The sequence below is a fragment of the Sinocyclocheilus rhinocerous genome, unplaced genomic scaffold (genome assembly GCF_001515625.1).
Source record: "Sinocyclocheilus rhinocerous isolate Xijiao unplaced genomic scaffold, SAMN03320098_v1.1 scaffold320, whole genome shotgun sequence".
Lineage (NCBI taxonomy): Eukaryota > Metazoa > Chordata > Actinopteri > Cypriniformes > Cyprinidae > Sinocyclocheilus > Sinocyclocheilus rhinocerous.
In genome coordinates, this window is record NW_015638606.1 from 373,796 (window position 1) to 388,782 (window position 14,987).

The following is a 14,987-nucleotide window of genomic DNA, read 5'->3' on the forward strand; positions in this document are numbered from 1 at the left end:
CCCTCAGATTCCAGATTTTCAAATAGTTGTATCTCGGCCAAATATTGTCCTATCCTAACAAACCATGCATCAATGGAAAGCTTATTTATTCAGCCTTTAGATTATGCATAAATCACAATTTCGGTTTTGTTGTCCAGGGTCACATCTGTCTGTCTGTCTGTCTAGTTATTTACAGTACTGTTAAATACATTTATGTTGTAATTAGGGATGCAATGATATTATAACTCTGGCCGATAATGTTATTGCCGATAACTAATCAATTGCAGATAAAAAAATTGTTTACTATTTTGTATAAATAAATTAAAAATAAGCACTTAAAACTAAAATCAGTTGTTTTAAATGCCACAAGTGAATATAGACATACAGTATTGAAGGTTCTAAAATGGATATTCATTTTAAGTTTTTCTAAAGATTATGTTTAGGCTTTTAAAGATTAACTAATCTAAAGATTAGCTAATCTAATTGTAAAAACATATTACATTATTCATAATAATTATTATAAAGTTTTAATAGTTATGTAATAATGTAGCTTAATAAAAATATACAGAAAATTATTATACAGGTTTGAAACAACATGAGGGTGAGTAAATTATCTACTTCTGCTGACTTCTCTAATATTTCATATGTTTTTAAAATGTTTATGTTTCTTTTAAAGCCTTGTTCTCCTGTTGCTTAATATCTTCTTCATTTTAAGATTTATATCATTGTCATATACAAACCCTCTTTATAGTGGCATAACAATAACAGTCTTTCATTCCTAATGGAAGGGGAAGAATTATTGAGCTGTCAGTGGGTATTATTCTCAAAGTTATGAGCACTTGGGTTCTTTTGACCTCTTAAGGAGGACTTTGAAAACACAAAACATATGCACACATAACATAAGATATTTATGTGTGCACATTAACTTCCCTGCATGCATCAAATACACAAGAAGCCATATACTATAACCTTCTTCTGTACTGTATATCTACATGTGTCCACTTTTAAATAATCCGCAAAAGAAAGAGTATTTACATGACATGTATTGCATGGAGACTAGATATTGTCTAGAACTCTAGGGGTGCTAAAGCAGAAGACCACAGAAACAGGATATGCAGCTTTAATTTTCCTCTGTGGGCCAGAGATCTGTCTTCACCCGCTCATTCTCCACCATCTTCACTCTTCTAAACAATGACACCCTCCCTGCTGAGATCCCCTCTGGGTAGCTTTCATATCAGCGTTAGCTGTGTCTGTTCAGCTGGGTGACAGAAAAGATTCTGGGGCTGTCCAATGGGAGTGCTGTTTACAGCCTGTGAAAACACCAGGTCGCCACATCTGGAGCCATCTGGAACCTCCCAGCCTGGAGATCTCCCCCAGTCTGTCTACATATGCACAGCGTCTGTCTTCTCTAGAGGTCAGGAGGATACACGCAGACCTTACAGTTGTTCCCCAACCTTTTTTGTTTTACGTACCCCCACAGCCCTATCAGTTAGCATTAAAGCGATAGTTCACCCACAAATAAAACTTCTGTCATCATGTACTCAGCCTCATGTTGCCTGGATGACTTCTGTGGAACACAAAAGAAGTTATTCAGAGTTTTTTGTTTTTTTTAATCCTTACAATGAAAATGATTGGAGTCCAATGTTGTTTTGGGCCCTGTAGCGATGACCATTTTGAATGAGCTGGACAGCGGTTAAGTGAAACCCATTGGTGGTTTATTAAAGTGAAAAAATAAATAAAAAATACAGGGTCAAATCCAAAGTTTGAACAAAAACGGTATTGTTTGGACAAAAACAGTTAAAAACAATCTTCAAAATATCTTCTTTTGCATCAAAGAACTTAAGGGTGAGTAAATGATGACAATTAAATTTTTTTAGTGAACTATTAGCCTTAATCACCAACACCAAACCACACTTACTGTAATGAATATATATTTATTAAAGTGACCATTATTACAGCAGTATAGTCATTATTTTAAACAAAATGCATACTGTGAACTGAAAATAAAAAAAGACTCACCAAGCAGACACGTGAATTAGGATAAACAATTAAATCATTATTTTCTATAAGTTTTGACAGTTTTAGGGCCAATTGTAAAGAAAAATACCTTGCAGTGAATCTATGTATTAATGAAATATAAGTATGTCATATTAGGGAGTGCAACTATAATCAAATTCTACTCATAATGATAAGATGATAAATTATTGATTGCTAAAGATTTTATCTAACAGTACTGCTAAATTATTAGTTATTAATTATGAGTTATATAAAGACTCATTTAAGTGAGCATTAGATGACAAACTTCTAAATGTAGAACTACATTATTTTTATTTTGTTATTATACTTATAATGTATAATTATTTAATTATTTAACTTAGTATAAATATAATTACATTAAAAACATTTTATATTTTTTTATAATTAAAATAATATATATCTCTTGTATCAGCCTATAACCAATATGTTGGTTAATAAAGCAAATTCAGATTGTATCCAAATACTCCCAGTAACCTGCTAATGCCCCTGGTTGGGTTGGTGAGCGGAGGTCCTCTCTCTTTCTCTTCATACTTTGAGCCCAGGGTTGCAGGAGAGTCTTTTGGCCGGTGGCCAGCATAATGAACAGAGGGAATGTTTTCACAACTGGTGTGCATTTTCCCTTCACTAGAGGCTTTCTTATATACAATAGCATTATTTTCAGAATAACAAGCCGCCTCCAAGGAACTCATGAACCACGTTAGTAAATACATTACAAACGCTGTCCCTCCATTTCCTCGGCTCTGTTAGTTCCCGTTTCTTGTGCCATTAAGCTGTTTTTAGAAAAAAATGCAGCCTTTATGGAGTACTGGGAAAGATTGGTAAGATAAAGGCTATATGATATCATGCTCAGTGTCTTTACTGTGTCATGCTGCAGGGATTTGAATTGTTAAGACTGTAGGAGATTTACAGGGTAGTCAAAGAAAAAGGGGTCCTTATGTTAATGAACAGATAAATCAGGTGGGAGTCTGGGGTATCAGCATGCAGTTGCCCCTGGTATCAGAAACTAACCATCTTTATGTGCTGACTGCTGTTGGCCTCTCGTAAAAGCATGGCAGATGCTTTTACCAAAACAACTCAATTTAATTTAAGATAGCTTTATCAGTTTATCAATTCCCAGGGAATCAAACCCACAACCATGGTGTTGCTAGCGCCATGGTCTACTGTTTGAGCTGAAGTAATGCTACAAAACCCGGCCCTAGAAATGCTAAAGTCCTGTGTTCAATTTCCAGGGAATGCATGAACTGATAAAATGAAAGGCAAAACAAGTTGATTTGGATAAAAGCATCTGCCAAATGCATAAATGTTAATGGTGTGTTAACATTCATTGATTCTCTCATTAATGAACTCATTAGTGACAAGAGAGGCCAGAGGTAAATATTATTACTCCATATATAAACTCAATGGATTTGCCTCCCGTATGTGTGTCTGTATAAATGTATGAGAACATTTGGCCAAGCTCGGCTCGTTCATCATGGGTATGCTTTTCATGATATCAAGCTCAACAAAAGTTTGTGTTCTCCTTCGCCAAAGAGGTGCCGTTCGTAATTTATTTAAGGCTATGATCCTCTGTCTCACGGAAGAAAAAGGGGAAAAAAAAGATCAGTCTATTCTCCTTCACTTAGACATCTCTCTCATTTTATTTGACAGCTTGTTTTGATGCCTTCAGCTGTTAAGCCAAAAACTGCAAGGCAAAAAAGACTTGGAGCTTCATTAGTGAACTTATGAAATATAATTTGATGCATAATGACTTTCCAGGAAATGTTACCGTAATAAGGAGAAAATTGGCTTATTCTCTAATTGTAAACCCTGTTAGCCTTAGCTGTGGATACACCTACTATACAAACCCTAACCTGCACATTCCATAAAAGACCAAAAAACATGCCTTTGATTTAAACAATCTCAAAGGATAAAAATGCTGTCATGGGTTGTTTTAATAAAGGGATATTAAATATAATTTTATGAAAGATCTAGGTCATGCTTTTCTCAGAAGTCTAATTATTACGTGCTTTGGTTTGAATCTAAATAACAAAACACAATCAATTCAGTGTGCACTGACTTAAACCTATTTGATTATATTTTGTACATCAGATCACCTGTTGATCTCAGGCTTGTTTTTTTCTTGTATTGTAGTTCTCTCCTGATTCATTATGTTGGAGTTTCATAATGGAGTTTTCACCTCATCAGAGCTTTATGCTCACAAAATCAAGAGCATTTACTGTAAACCCAGAGCCACTCATACCTTCCTGCACAACCTTTGCAGGGGCTCTTTGAAGAGAAACACTGGGGTGTCAAAATCAAATCCTGTTGCTCATCAGCTCAAATGAGCTGTTTATTCCAATCCAATGCCATAAAGCTTCATTTGAATCTCGGTCCAAATCAGTTATTATTGCCAAACATAATGTATTCTGTAATACAGATAGCATTGTGCTATTTTGGCAATGTATTATAAATAGACTCTGTGCCAGGAACTGACACGTTTCAGTGCGTGCCGTACACATTATGTACTTTGACACTCAGATTACATTATTAAGTAAGACCAGACTTGTAAATATTGAAGCAGATTTTGTGGTATTACCCTGTCTGTGGATGATTGTTTTATATTTAACTTCATATTCTGTCTGTGAGTTGCAAAGTAAACATCTTATCACACAGAATAAGTCAGGTTTGTGTGTTCCAGCCTGTCATTAGAATTTTCTAGCAAAACGTGACTCAAAAGATCAGGTTGTAAAACTGTTTGCTGCTCACTTCTTGAGGCCATACGCTAACGATTATGATAAGATTATAGTGGCCCGGACTCCTTCCAACCACATCGGTTATTTGAAACAATGAGCAGAGAATAAAAGCATGCTGTTTTTCGAAGTCATCCGAGGGACAGAACAGCAGTGTGTTTTTCTGTAGTTGAACATTCTGCCCTGCAATCTTTCTGGGTTTAACTAAGATAGCTATTGTTGTGAAGGATGAGGCGGCTATTTCAGTTGACTTGCATCCAGTTTTTTTTTTACGATAAACTGCTTCAATAAAAATAATTGCAAATTGATATGAAGTATTATTTTTGTGTGTTTTACATCAGTTGCTGAAGACTGTAGACTTGTGCTAGCATTCAAATGTATAATCTTTACCAGACAGACAATAAAGAAAAAAAAAATATCCCATAGACTTACACTGAAAGAAAGTACAAGCCAGACACTTCAGCACTTTTGACTATAAAACACTCAAAAAGAGTTTAGGTGTCACTTAAGGCACCACAGCTGTGAGTTGTTCACAGGCAAGTGCAACTGACATTTTCTTCATAACAGAGATCTAGGTCTGAACCTAATTGTGCTTGATTAGATTTGCTCAGAGTTGTTTAAAAGCATCAGTTCATCTGTTCTGCTGTTTGTTTATATGTTCTTAGAGGAGTTCAGGAAAGACTGCACACTATATCACTGGACTGGTTCATTGTTGCAGTTCTTTAACCACGTGTAACTGCAGCTGAATAGCTTATATGGATCATATTAAATCTAAATCAGGACCATGGCTGTTTTGTTATACTGGTTTCTCTAGAACGTGCTACATGCAAAATGTCTGAGCATTTGATATCCATTTATATCTTGATTTATTGTCTTTTATCTATCGTGAAAGATACCTGTAGACAGTAGCAGGAAGAGAGGCCCGAGGAGACAGATATCTGCACTTAAGTTCTTCCAAGGAGAGAGATACAACAGATCACTGGGTTACATGGGTTCAACATGGGGTTAAAGGCTTGAAGGTCAGTTCAGAAATGCATCTAATGCACCACATCACATTCAGTATTTTTGCTTAGTGCCAAAACCAACATTTTTTTTTCTGTAAAAATATATTACTGTTTTTTTTTACCAATAATATACTGAGCTTGATAAGATCATTGTAAGTGTACACATAATGACATACTGATAAAGAATGTATGATCAAATCATCAGTTTTTTTATTCTATGAAAGCCTCAAAAAGCATTGATTAATGAATGAGGTATGAATATTGATTAATAATCCAATTAAAAACATCACAAATAAAACAAAAAAGTTTAATTAAAATTATAATACAACTTTACTAGTCAAATAATGTGACTAAATTCAGTATCCTGCTCCTGGAGGGCCACTGTCCTGCAGAGTTTAGCTCCAACCATAACTGAACTCACCTAAACCAAATATCATCTTCAGACTCACTAGAAACTTCCAGGCAAGTGTGTTGGAGCTAAACTCTGCAGGATATTGGCCCTTCAGGAATGGGTTTGGACACCCCTGCCCTATATATTCCATAGGCAGACCTTATGAAAGGGATGCATATTAGTCCTGGTAGGTAGGTGCTTTGAACATCTGCCATCGCTGTTGTATAAATCTTAAGTCTTCTATTCTTTGCGGATAGGCCTAATGGTTAATTTAGTCATGGTTTTCATCCCAGTCTTTGATCTTTGTTTAACTAAATTTTTTTTAACAATATGCTTTTTGAATCAGATGCTGTGATCTTTATTTCCAGTAGATCAGTAATAGCATTGGAAAAGTGTACTACCACTACGCTACCATTAGTGTACTCTCACAAATGCTTCATTACATAGTAGGCCCAATGTTCCCTCTAAGCTGTGTGCGTGTGCGGCCACGCAGAAGAAATAATGCGCCACGCACAGGACAGATGAAAAAATGAGCTGGGAAAGGCATTTGATTGAATTCTAGTAAATGCGAAATAATTGCAATGCTCAGGCAAACTGCTATAGATTTGGTTTCACTATAGAACTGATGTGCGCCAAATCAGTCGCTGTAGAAATCGAATACTTTAATGGTTGTGGACGAAATAGCTCAACATGAGAGCCAATGCAAACGCAATGACATGTGAAATAAAACGTCATCATGTTTTAGAGAAGAGTGGCTTGATTAAGTGGTGGAAATAGCGGATGATGGACACAGAACGGTAACAAAACTCCGAGACATTTACAGTCACACACCGGTGTAGTCCGCAAATTCTATTACATGGGGATGTTTTAGATAGGGCCTAACTGTAAAAGAATTCACGTTCTCGTTTTTTTCCCCAATATTTATAGAATTTTTATTATTATATTATATTATATTATATTATATTATATTATATAGTTACATCAAGGGTCAAATCAAATATAAATAGCACATTAAAGTTAAAAGCTACACACTTTTTTTGTGTGTGCGCTGTACAGGTCTGGTATAAAGAATGTTTTTGCTCAGGTGGCCGAAATGCCCGCCCAATAGAGAAAAGTATTGCTCAGCAAGAAAACAAATTAGAGGGAACATTGAGTAGGCCTATATACACTGTTCAAAGTATATTTTCTGTAACTTTTCTGTTTTTTAGTGTAACCAAGAAAAATAGTTTCATATTAAAGCACATCTGTGGTTCAAGGAGAGAATGATTCTGTTGTAGAACAGATTCTGTTGTAACAATTGAGACTATTGGTTGGTGTTGGCGGCAGCGTTCTGCAGCAGAGCCTTGATATCTTAAGATGTGGATCAGCCGTCTTCATCTCAGTCTGGTCTGAATTTGATCTTGGGTGGGTGGGTGGATAACGAGGGGGCAATTAACGGCTTTTCCTCCCTCTTTTCACGCCCTTACTGCCAAATGTTCCTGTTCTCTGGTGTTAAAAATTAACGTCTTAACATATAACACCTGTTCAATTAATGCCCAAGGAATTCAGAATAAAAGACCCCATTAATTACACACTCTCAGGCCGCTCCTAATACAACACTGATGGAGGGCCCAACCCCTTATCCAAGCACCTGACAATACTTTGCAATCAATGTGTTAAGGAATTAATTAACGTTAAGTCTTTTTAAAAAGCTAGGTGTAAATGTTATCAAGGGCTGATTCCTTTTTAAGTGCAGTCATGTTGTTCTCAAAGCATTCATGAAGGAAATGTCTTGCATGAATGTGCCGGATTTCATTAACTTATTAACTTGCTGCATTTAAAGTTACTGGCTGTAGCTGCAGGATATGTGAATGACCCAAATGCTTTGTGTGTGACTCTGATGAGATCCATAGTCCAATACTAATACTGAAGATCTGATTCAGGTTCATTGTATTGCACTTAATGAAACAGATTTAGATTTAAATTATGATTCTTTGCGTTAGGTAGCCATTTTTGATGACTTTTTCTGTAGTTTTACATTGTTACGCCAGTAGGTGGCAACAAGTGTCTGTCTTTGAGTCAATGATTCATTCAGAAACACAGATTCATTCAGAACAAACCACCTTCATGAGCGAGTCTTTGAATCATTCACTCAACCAATTATTAAAAACCAAGAAACAAAAGACCGTCTTTATGAGCATTAAGAAACAAGACACCATCTTTATGAACAAGTCTTTGGATGTATCAAAAATCCCGGCCCCTATACATATACTAGTCTACCAAATGAGTGAATGAAAACAAGTGCGCTGGAGGTGCTAGGGATGCCATCTTCTGGTAGACATAATTCATTTGACACAACGCTGACAGTGAATGAGTATTCACTAGTGGATAGTTATTGAGATACATTGTGGGATGGAATGAGTGTACTCGATAATGTGCCATCAAATAGTGCACTAAACGTATAGGGGGCAATTTTGGGCACAGTCATTGAGCCATTTACTCAACCAGTTTACTCAACCAATGAGAAATTCTGTGTAATGACTTTGATTACTTAATTGTAGGGAATTAATTATTATTAATTCATTCAGGTTTTGAAAGGACTCGGATCTGAAGAGCCTGATTCAACCTGATTAGTGCATTGGCTTGGTTTAGACTAATTTCGTTGGTGAAGCAAAAACTGAGTACCTGACAATATTTGTGTATAAAATGTTTCTCTATATTTTTTTGGTTTGTTTGCTGGAATGATTTATAAAATCATACTTGTAATCATGCTGTTTGGAACAGCAGCATTCTTGCGCATGCTATTGCTTAGATATACACTTCTGTAAAGTGCAGAAGTGTACATGAAGTAGTCTAGATTTTGATGTAGTCTGGGTTTAGATAAAGCAGCATTGGTTGCTAATGTTGCTAAGCTTGTGTATGTGACGGAAGCGTGAGGAGGCTTTTTTTCGGGAGCGTGCTGGAGGTTAGGCTAGAGGATGAACCAGCGGATTTGTAGTGCATCTCTGAAGAGCTGTTATAGAGCATAGTATCAAAGGGGCTTAACATACAGGCTTTTGGATCAGACATCGGGTTTTACATTAAAATCTCTCGTCTATTTTTAACTATGAGGATTTATTTTGTATACTTTTATGGATGCAGTTCTTTAGATAAGAGTGTACTAAAATGATCAAGCGCAAGGGCATTGAATTGGAATGAGTAAGCTATAATTGCCCACCATCATGTTTACTGATCAGGCTTAATTTTTTTATTTTGAGATGTTTAAATTCTTACTTTGTATGTTTTGCAAACCAGCATGTTTTGGTTAATGCAGTTTGGGTTTTAATGTAAACTTGATGATAAGCATTATGGTTGTTTCAATTAGGAGAACAGGAAGTGAACTCTACCTCCAAGCATATTTGAAAAGGGTAATTTCAACAGTTAAAGACGCATAAGCTAAAAAGTGCCTGACCCAGCTTTTCCCTGTGATAAATCTCCCACGCCCAGCTTATGCCCTGTGGAGGGGAGCCGATGTTTATGTGAGACATTATAAGGGTGTTGGTATAGATTACCACAGATCGTAGAGCAGAGTGTGCAAAATGTCTTCCATATGACACTCACATGTTCAAAACCAGACATTATGGCTGTCAGTCATTCAGTTCATGAAACATTTTCACATTTTCAATCTTTTTTGTGTGAAATGCTAATTAGCACCAAATATCATGTGTTTGCATGATGTGATGACAAATATCTTTCAGACTTTGTAATATCATCAAGTTTTATTAAATTAATCTCATATGCCTCACCTTTTAACACGGCCTGTTGCAAAGGTTCAGGGTAGAAACATGTCTTTTTCCTACAAATAAAACCTTGTGTGCATTAGAATAATTTAATTTCAGTAAAGGAACAATGTGTACAGTATTGTCTAAGGGAAAAACATCTTTATTACACCCAGTTGTTTGGCAACTGGGGGCTGCAGCTTCTGATTATGAAATAGCAAATAATCCTGCTATTCACTGTGTTTTAGTGGTGGCATCTTAAATTACAAATTTATATTGTCTAGACCAGGGGTGTCCAAACCTGTTCTTGGAGGGCCACTGACAAAAAGTCTGTGACTTCTCTTAGAAAACGACATTTTTTTTTCAGTGTAAACTCTAAAAACAGTTCAATCCAGAACTATTGTTTCGTGTAAAACATGATGAAGATTAGCCGATAGGTTGTCGATTCATTAAATGATAAGCTGTTTCCTCAAAAAAGCTGTTTATTCAGCATAGTGAAGCCTCTCCTTCATTGACATACATTCAAACAAAATGGCCTCTGGTCTCCTTCCTTGCGTACCACCAAAGCGGAAGGGATAGCATTAGCCGTTATGCTTTTTTGGCTAAAGGTTGCTTCCAGTGGCTTTGCTAGAAACTTCCGGGGGTGGGGGGGTCGACTCCCATGGAAGTTTCCACCAGAACTATCAGCCCAGCTTGTAGAAAAGGATGTGTTCCTCTCACATTGAGGAAGGGATCACTGATATCTGCACAGCCTTTTGCTAAAGACAAGAGTTTATATCACATATACTCAATCGGTCATATTTACCATTGCACCACAACATTTTCTGAAAGTTACCCAGACAGCAACATAGTTTTGGCCCGGATCCGGCCCACATCTGGCCCATGTGAAATCCATGCGGGCCAGATGTGGGCCGGATCTGAGCCGACACTGCTTGCTCTCTGGGTACCCACATAGGTTTTGTTCATATTCAAGTTGGTCAAGTGAATTTGCCACATTGACCAACAGAAAGCTGCTTGGTTTGACAGTGACCTCTGTGTGGATGTTGCCTCATACATCACTACACTATTGACAATAAATGGATGGAATTTTTTGCATGTGAAATTTCACTGAAATTTCTCTCTTTTGACCACAGCTGTAGTGGTCATTGACCAATCAAAATCAGAAAGTGTTATTAAATATATACAATTCACCATCTGTTACCCTCTGCTCACAGGTCCTCCAGGAAAACGGGGAAGAAAAGGCAACCCTGGTGAGTACCTGTACATGACACACACATTTATACAAATCCCATAGTTTAAAAATGACCTGAACCTAACCTAAAATTACAGCAAAACAAATTCCAAGTGATTTTCAGCTGTTCTCCAGGATAAAGAATGTCAGGATCCTCTCATGTGTTCCAGACCTTTCATTTTTCATGTCATGTTTGATTTGTATTTTTTGAGGAACCACTGAACAGATGGAAATGTTCGTTCATATTATGCGGTTGGGAAAAGGCCTTTTCTCTGTGGTAGTCATGGTGACGTTTCTATCCCGTTGATTTCTGGGGGGTTGAAGAGGGTTCTCCTTGTCTTCAGTAATTTTCCCAGCATGCTGTTTGTTTTACTGCTGATCTTCTAACCTCAGAAACCTGAGAGTACTTTGAAGTTGACGACATCATGATCCAACAGACAAAAATGATCAGAATTATGATGCAGCTGCATATGTACAGTGCTTAACCTAAACTGAAATCAATGCCTCACAGTTATTTAATGGGTGCAGTACTTTGTCCGCTAGCATTTGTAGACATATTGTGCAGTGCACATCATCTTATTGTGCATTCATACACATCCTCTTATTGTACATTTTGTAGCTCATTTGAGTATTAGTAGGCAAGGCCTTAACCCCTGTGCCAAACTCCCCAGACAGAATTTTATGTTTGACTAAAGTATTTTAAATAAATACTGTACTTGTGCAGAGATTACACACATTTGCAGTGGCCATGGGTCCTGATGTATTTTGTCCATAGACATTTATAAAATAAATTAGAAAAAGTTTTAGACCTTCAAACAAACCAACAAGCTGTGTTTTACCAGAAGCCCAGATAGCAAAATTCCTGAGGCCCAGATCAGGCCCACACCTGAGACTTTCATCTGGCCCACATACCGCGTGGAATGATGGCAATTGGGCGGTCCGCTCATGTTTGCCAGATTTGGGCCACAAGCAAGCCAAAAGAAGGCCCAAATGTCAGCCATGAATAAACCAAAAAAAGCAGAACTGGCCCAAATCTGGGCCACATTGATTTGAATGCTGGCCCAGATCCAACACCTTGCTCCGGACCACATATTGTGAAGAATAATGGCATTTGGGCGGTCCGCTCCTGTTTGCCAGATTTGGGCCACGAGCAAGCCAAAAGAAGGCCCAGTGTCAGCCATAAATAAAACAAATAAAGCAGAACTGGCCCAAGTCTGGGCCACGTTGATTTTAATTCTGGCCCAGATCCAGCTCAGATCCAACAACTTGCTCTGGCCCACATACTGTGAAGAATGATGGCATTTGGGTGGACCACTCCTGTTTGCCAGATTTGGGCCACAAGCAAGTCAAAGGAAGGCTCAATGTCAGCCATGAATAAACCAAATAAAGCAGAACTGGCCCAAATCTGGGCCAACATCGATTTTAATTCTGGCCCAGATCCAACACCTTACTCCGGCCCACATACTGTGAAGAATGATGGCACTTGGGCGGTCCGCTCCTGTTTGCCAAAATTGGGCCACAAGCAAGCCACAGGTAGGCCGCATGTCAACGATGAAAATAAATTAATAAGATAAACCAGAACTGGCCCAAATCTGGGCCACATTTATTTTAATTCTGGTCCAGATATGGCCCAGATCTGTAATAGATGGCGCAATATGACTGCCGTTGCATCATCCAGGTGGATGCTAGTTGAGGAGATTCCCCCCTTCTATGTAAAGCGCTTTGAGTGCCCAGAAAAGCGCTATATAAATGTAAGGAATTATTATTATTATTATCTAACACCTTGTTCTGGCCCACATACTATGTAGAATTATGGCATTTGTGTGGTCCACTCCTGTTTGCCAAATTTGGGCCACAAGCAAGCCATAGGAAGGCTGCATGTCAGCCATGACAATAAATAAATAAAATAAAGTAGAACTGGCCCAAATCTGGGCCACATTTATTTTAATTTTGGCCCAGATCCGGCCCAGATCCAACACTTTGCTCCGGCCCACTGTACTGCGTGGAATAATGGCATTTGGGCAGTCCAGTTCTGTTAGCCAGATTTGGGCCTCAAGTAAGCCTTAGCATTGCTGCATGTGAGCCAACCAAATAAACCAAAACTGGCCCTAATGTGGGCCACAGTTTATTTTTATTCTAACCCTGGTCTTCACCACATTCCTCATGTGGCCCACATGCTGCATGGAATGGTGGCATTTTGGCAGTGGTCCACAAGCAGGCCACTCACTAGCCACATTTTAGCTAATAATGAACCAAATAAACCATAAATATACATTATCCTAGCCTTCCCTACATTCCTCATGGGGCCCACATGCTGCATGGAATGGTGGCATTTTGGCAGTGGTCCACAAGCAGGCCACTACACAGCCACATTTTAGCTAATAATGAACTAAATAAACCATAAATATACATTATCTGGGCCACACTAAGCCTTAAGTGAGTTATTCATCAACAATACTCAACATTGTAAAGAGAAAATTAAAAATGTCTTCCATAAATGTTCAAATAAGTTCCAGAAATGTGCCCTACTTGATAAAATCATCCTGACCCAAGTTTTGCACAAGCAGCAATTAAAATGTCACAGATAAATATTCAAAGACACATTCCAATACTTTAAAAACTGTTTACAGTAACACATACTGTTACTGTTACACAGTAAGTCTGTGAGTGTCATAGCTACGCTGTGTTAAAGAGTAGTGATGTTACGTTCTGTGCCGAGGCTTCGGAGCGTGTGTCGAGAAATCCCTGCAGCTTTCAGTGAAACGCATATCGAGGCTTGTATCGCTTTAGAGCAATGACGTCATTGATGACATCCGAAGCCTCGCTTGGCCTGACTGGTTCAGGAAGCGGTTCGAATCTTGTAAATTCACGGTCCTCTGCCCTGTTACACTCAGCCACTTTCCAGGTTTAGACTAATAATATTGGCCCTCCTGCCTATTATGAGCAAAGACTTGATTTACACACATTTGATAGCCCCATTCATTTCAAGCCAATACGTTTATTACACAGTTATGTTATATTATGTTATACAATAATTATATACCACTAGAAAATGCACATTATATTCATATAAACAGATTAGTCTATGTGGAAATGTATTTTTTTTTCTTCACCGTTATTTCTAAGCATTAACTGGCGCAAAATACAGTGTATCACAGACCACATCAGCTCATCTGTAATGTATCTGCTTGTTTTACACTCTTTGGCCACCAGGTGGTATTGTGAGCAAATTAAGCCTCCCTCAAATGAACCCTTTTGTGAACCACTTGGCTGAAAAGCTTCAATGCTTCATGGGGCTTCATCTCGCCATCACTATTAAAGAGCGCATGACGAAGATGAAAGATTATATATCATTAGTCTTTAATCCAACAAGGGTAAATCCAGCAAGGGTAAATCCAAACAAACACAATGTAGCACAACAACATTTAAGACATGTAGACATAAGACCAGAAAAACTCAAAGTGAACATACAGGAACTTAAGTACTCAGACCGAACAAGGATGATTAACTAGGCACACCTGAACAGAATAATACAATCAACACAACAAGGGAAACAGTGCAAAAATAAAACAAAGTCCAAATTAACAGAAACTGTGACAGTAAGACATGAGTGCCTTTTTAAATTAGGAACATTTTTAGCTACTTTAATAACAGGCTATTTTTAGACATAATACTTAATTATATACATAATATTAATGAAAACATTAGTAGTGTAATTGTACCTCAGTTTTGAAGTCACAGTTTCATTCATTTTACAGCAGGGGGAGAAAACAATGTTTTTTTTTTAATAAACAGTGGTTTAATGAACAATTTATGGCTCTGCCTTTAAATAAACTCAATTATAATTAAAATTTTCTTAGGGATAAAAAAATCTATCTT

The 14,987-nt window shown here is 37.5% G+C and overlaps 1 protein-coding gene across 2 annotated transcripts in view; it reads left to right on the forward strand.

Annotated features, from left to right (window-relative positions):
- Nucleotides 1-14,987, forward strand: part of LOC107749919 (collagen alpha-1(XXIII) chain-like) — a 111,305-nt gene that overhangs the window by 51,199 nt on the left and 45,119 nt on the right. For both annotated transcript variants that reach the window (XM_016565151.1, XM_016565152.1), the window contains exon 3: nucleotides 11,092-11,127. In XM_016565151.1, coding sequence (XP_016420637.1) covers nucleotides 11,092-11,127 — 36 coding nt within the window. The remainder of the gene's footprint in view (nucleotides 1-11,091; nucleotides 11,128-14,987) is intronic.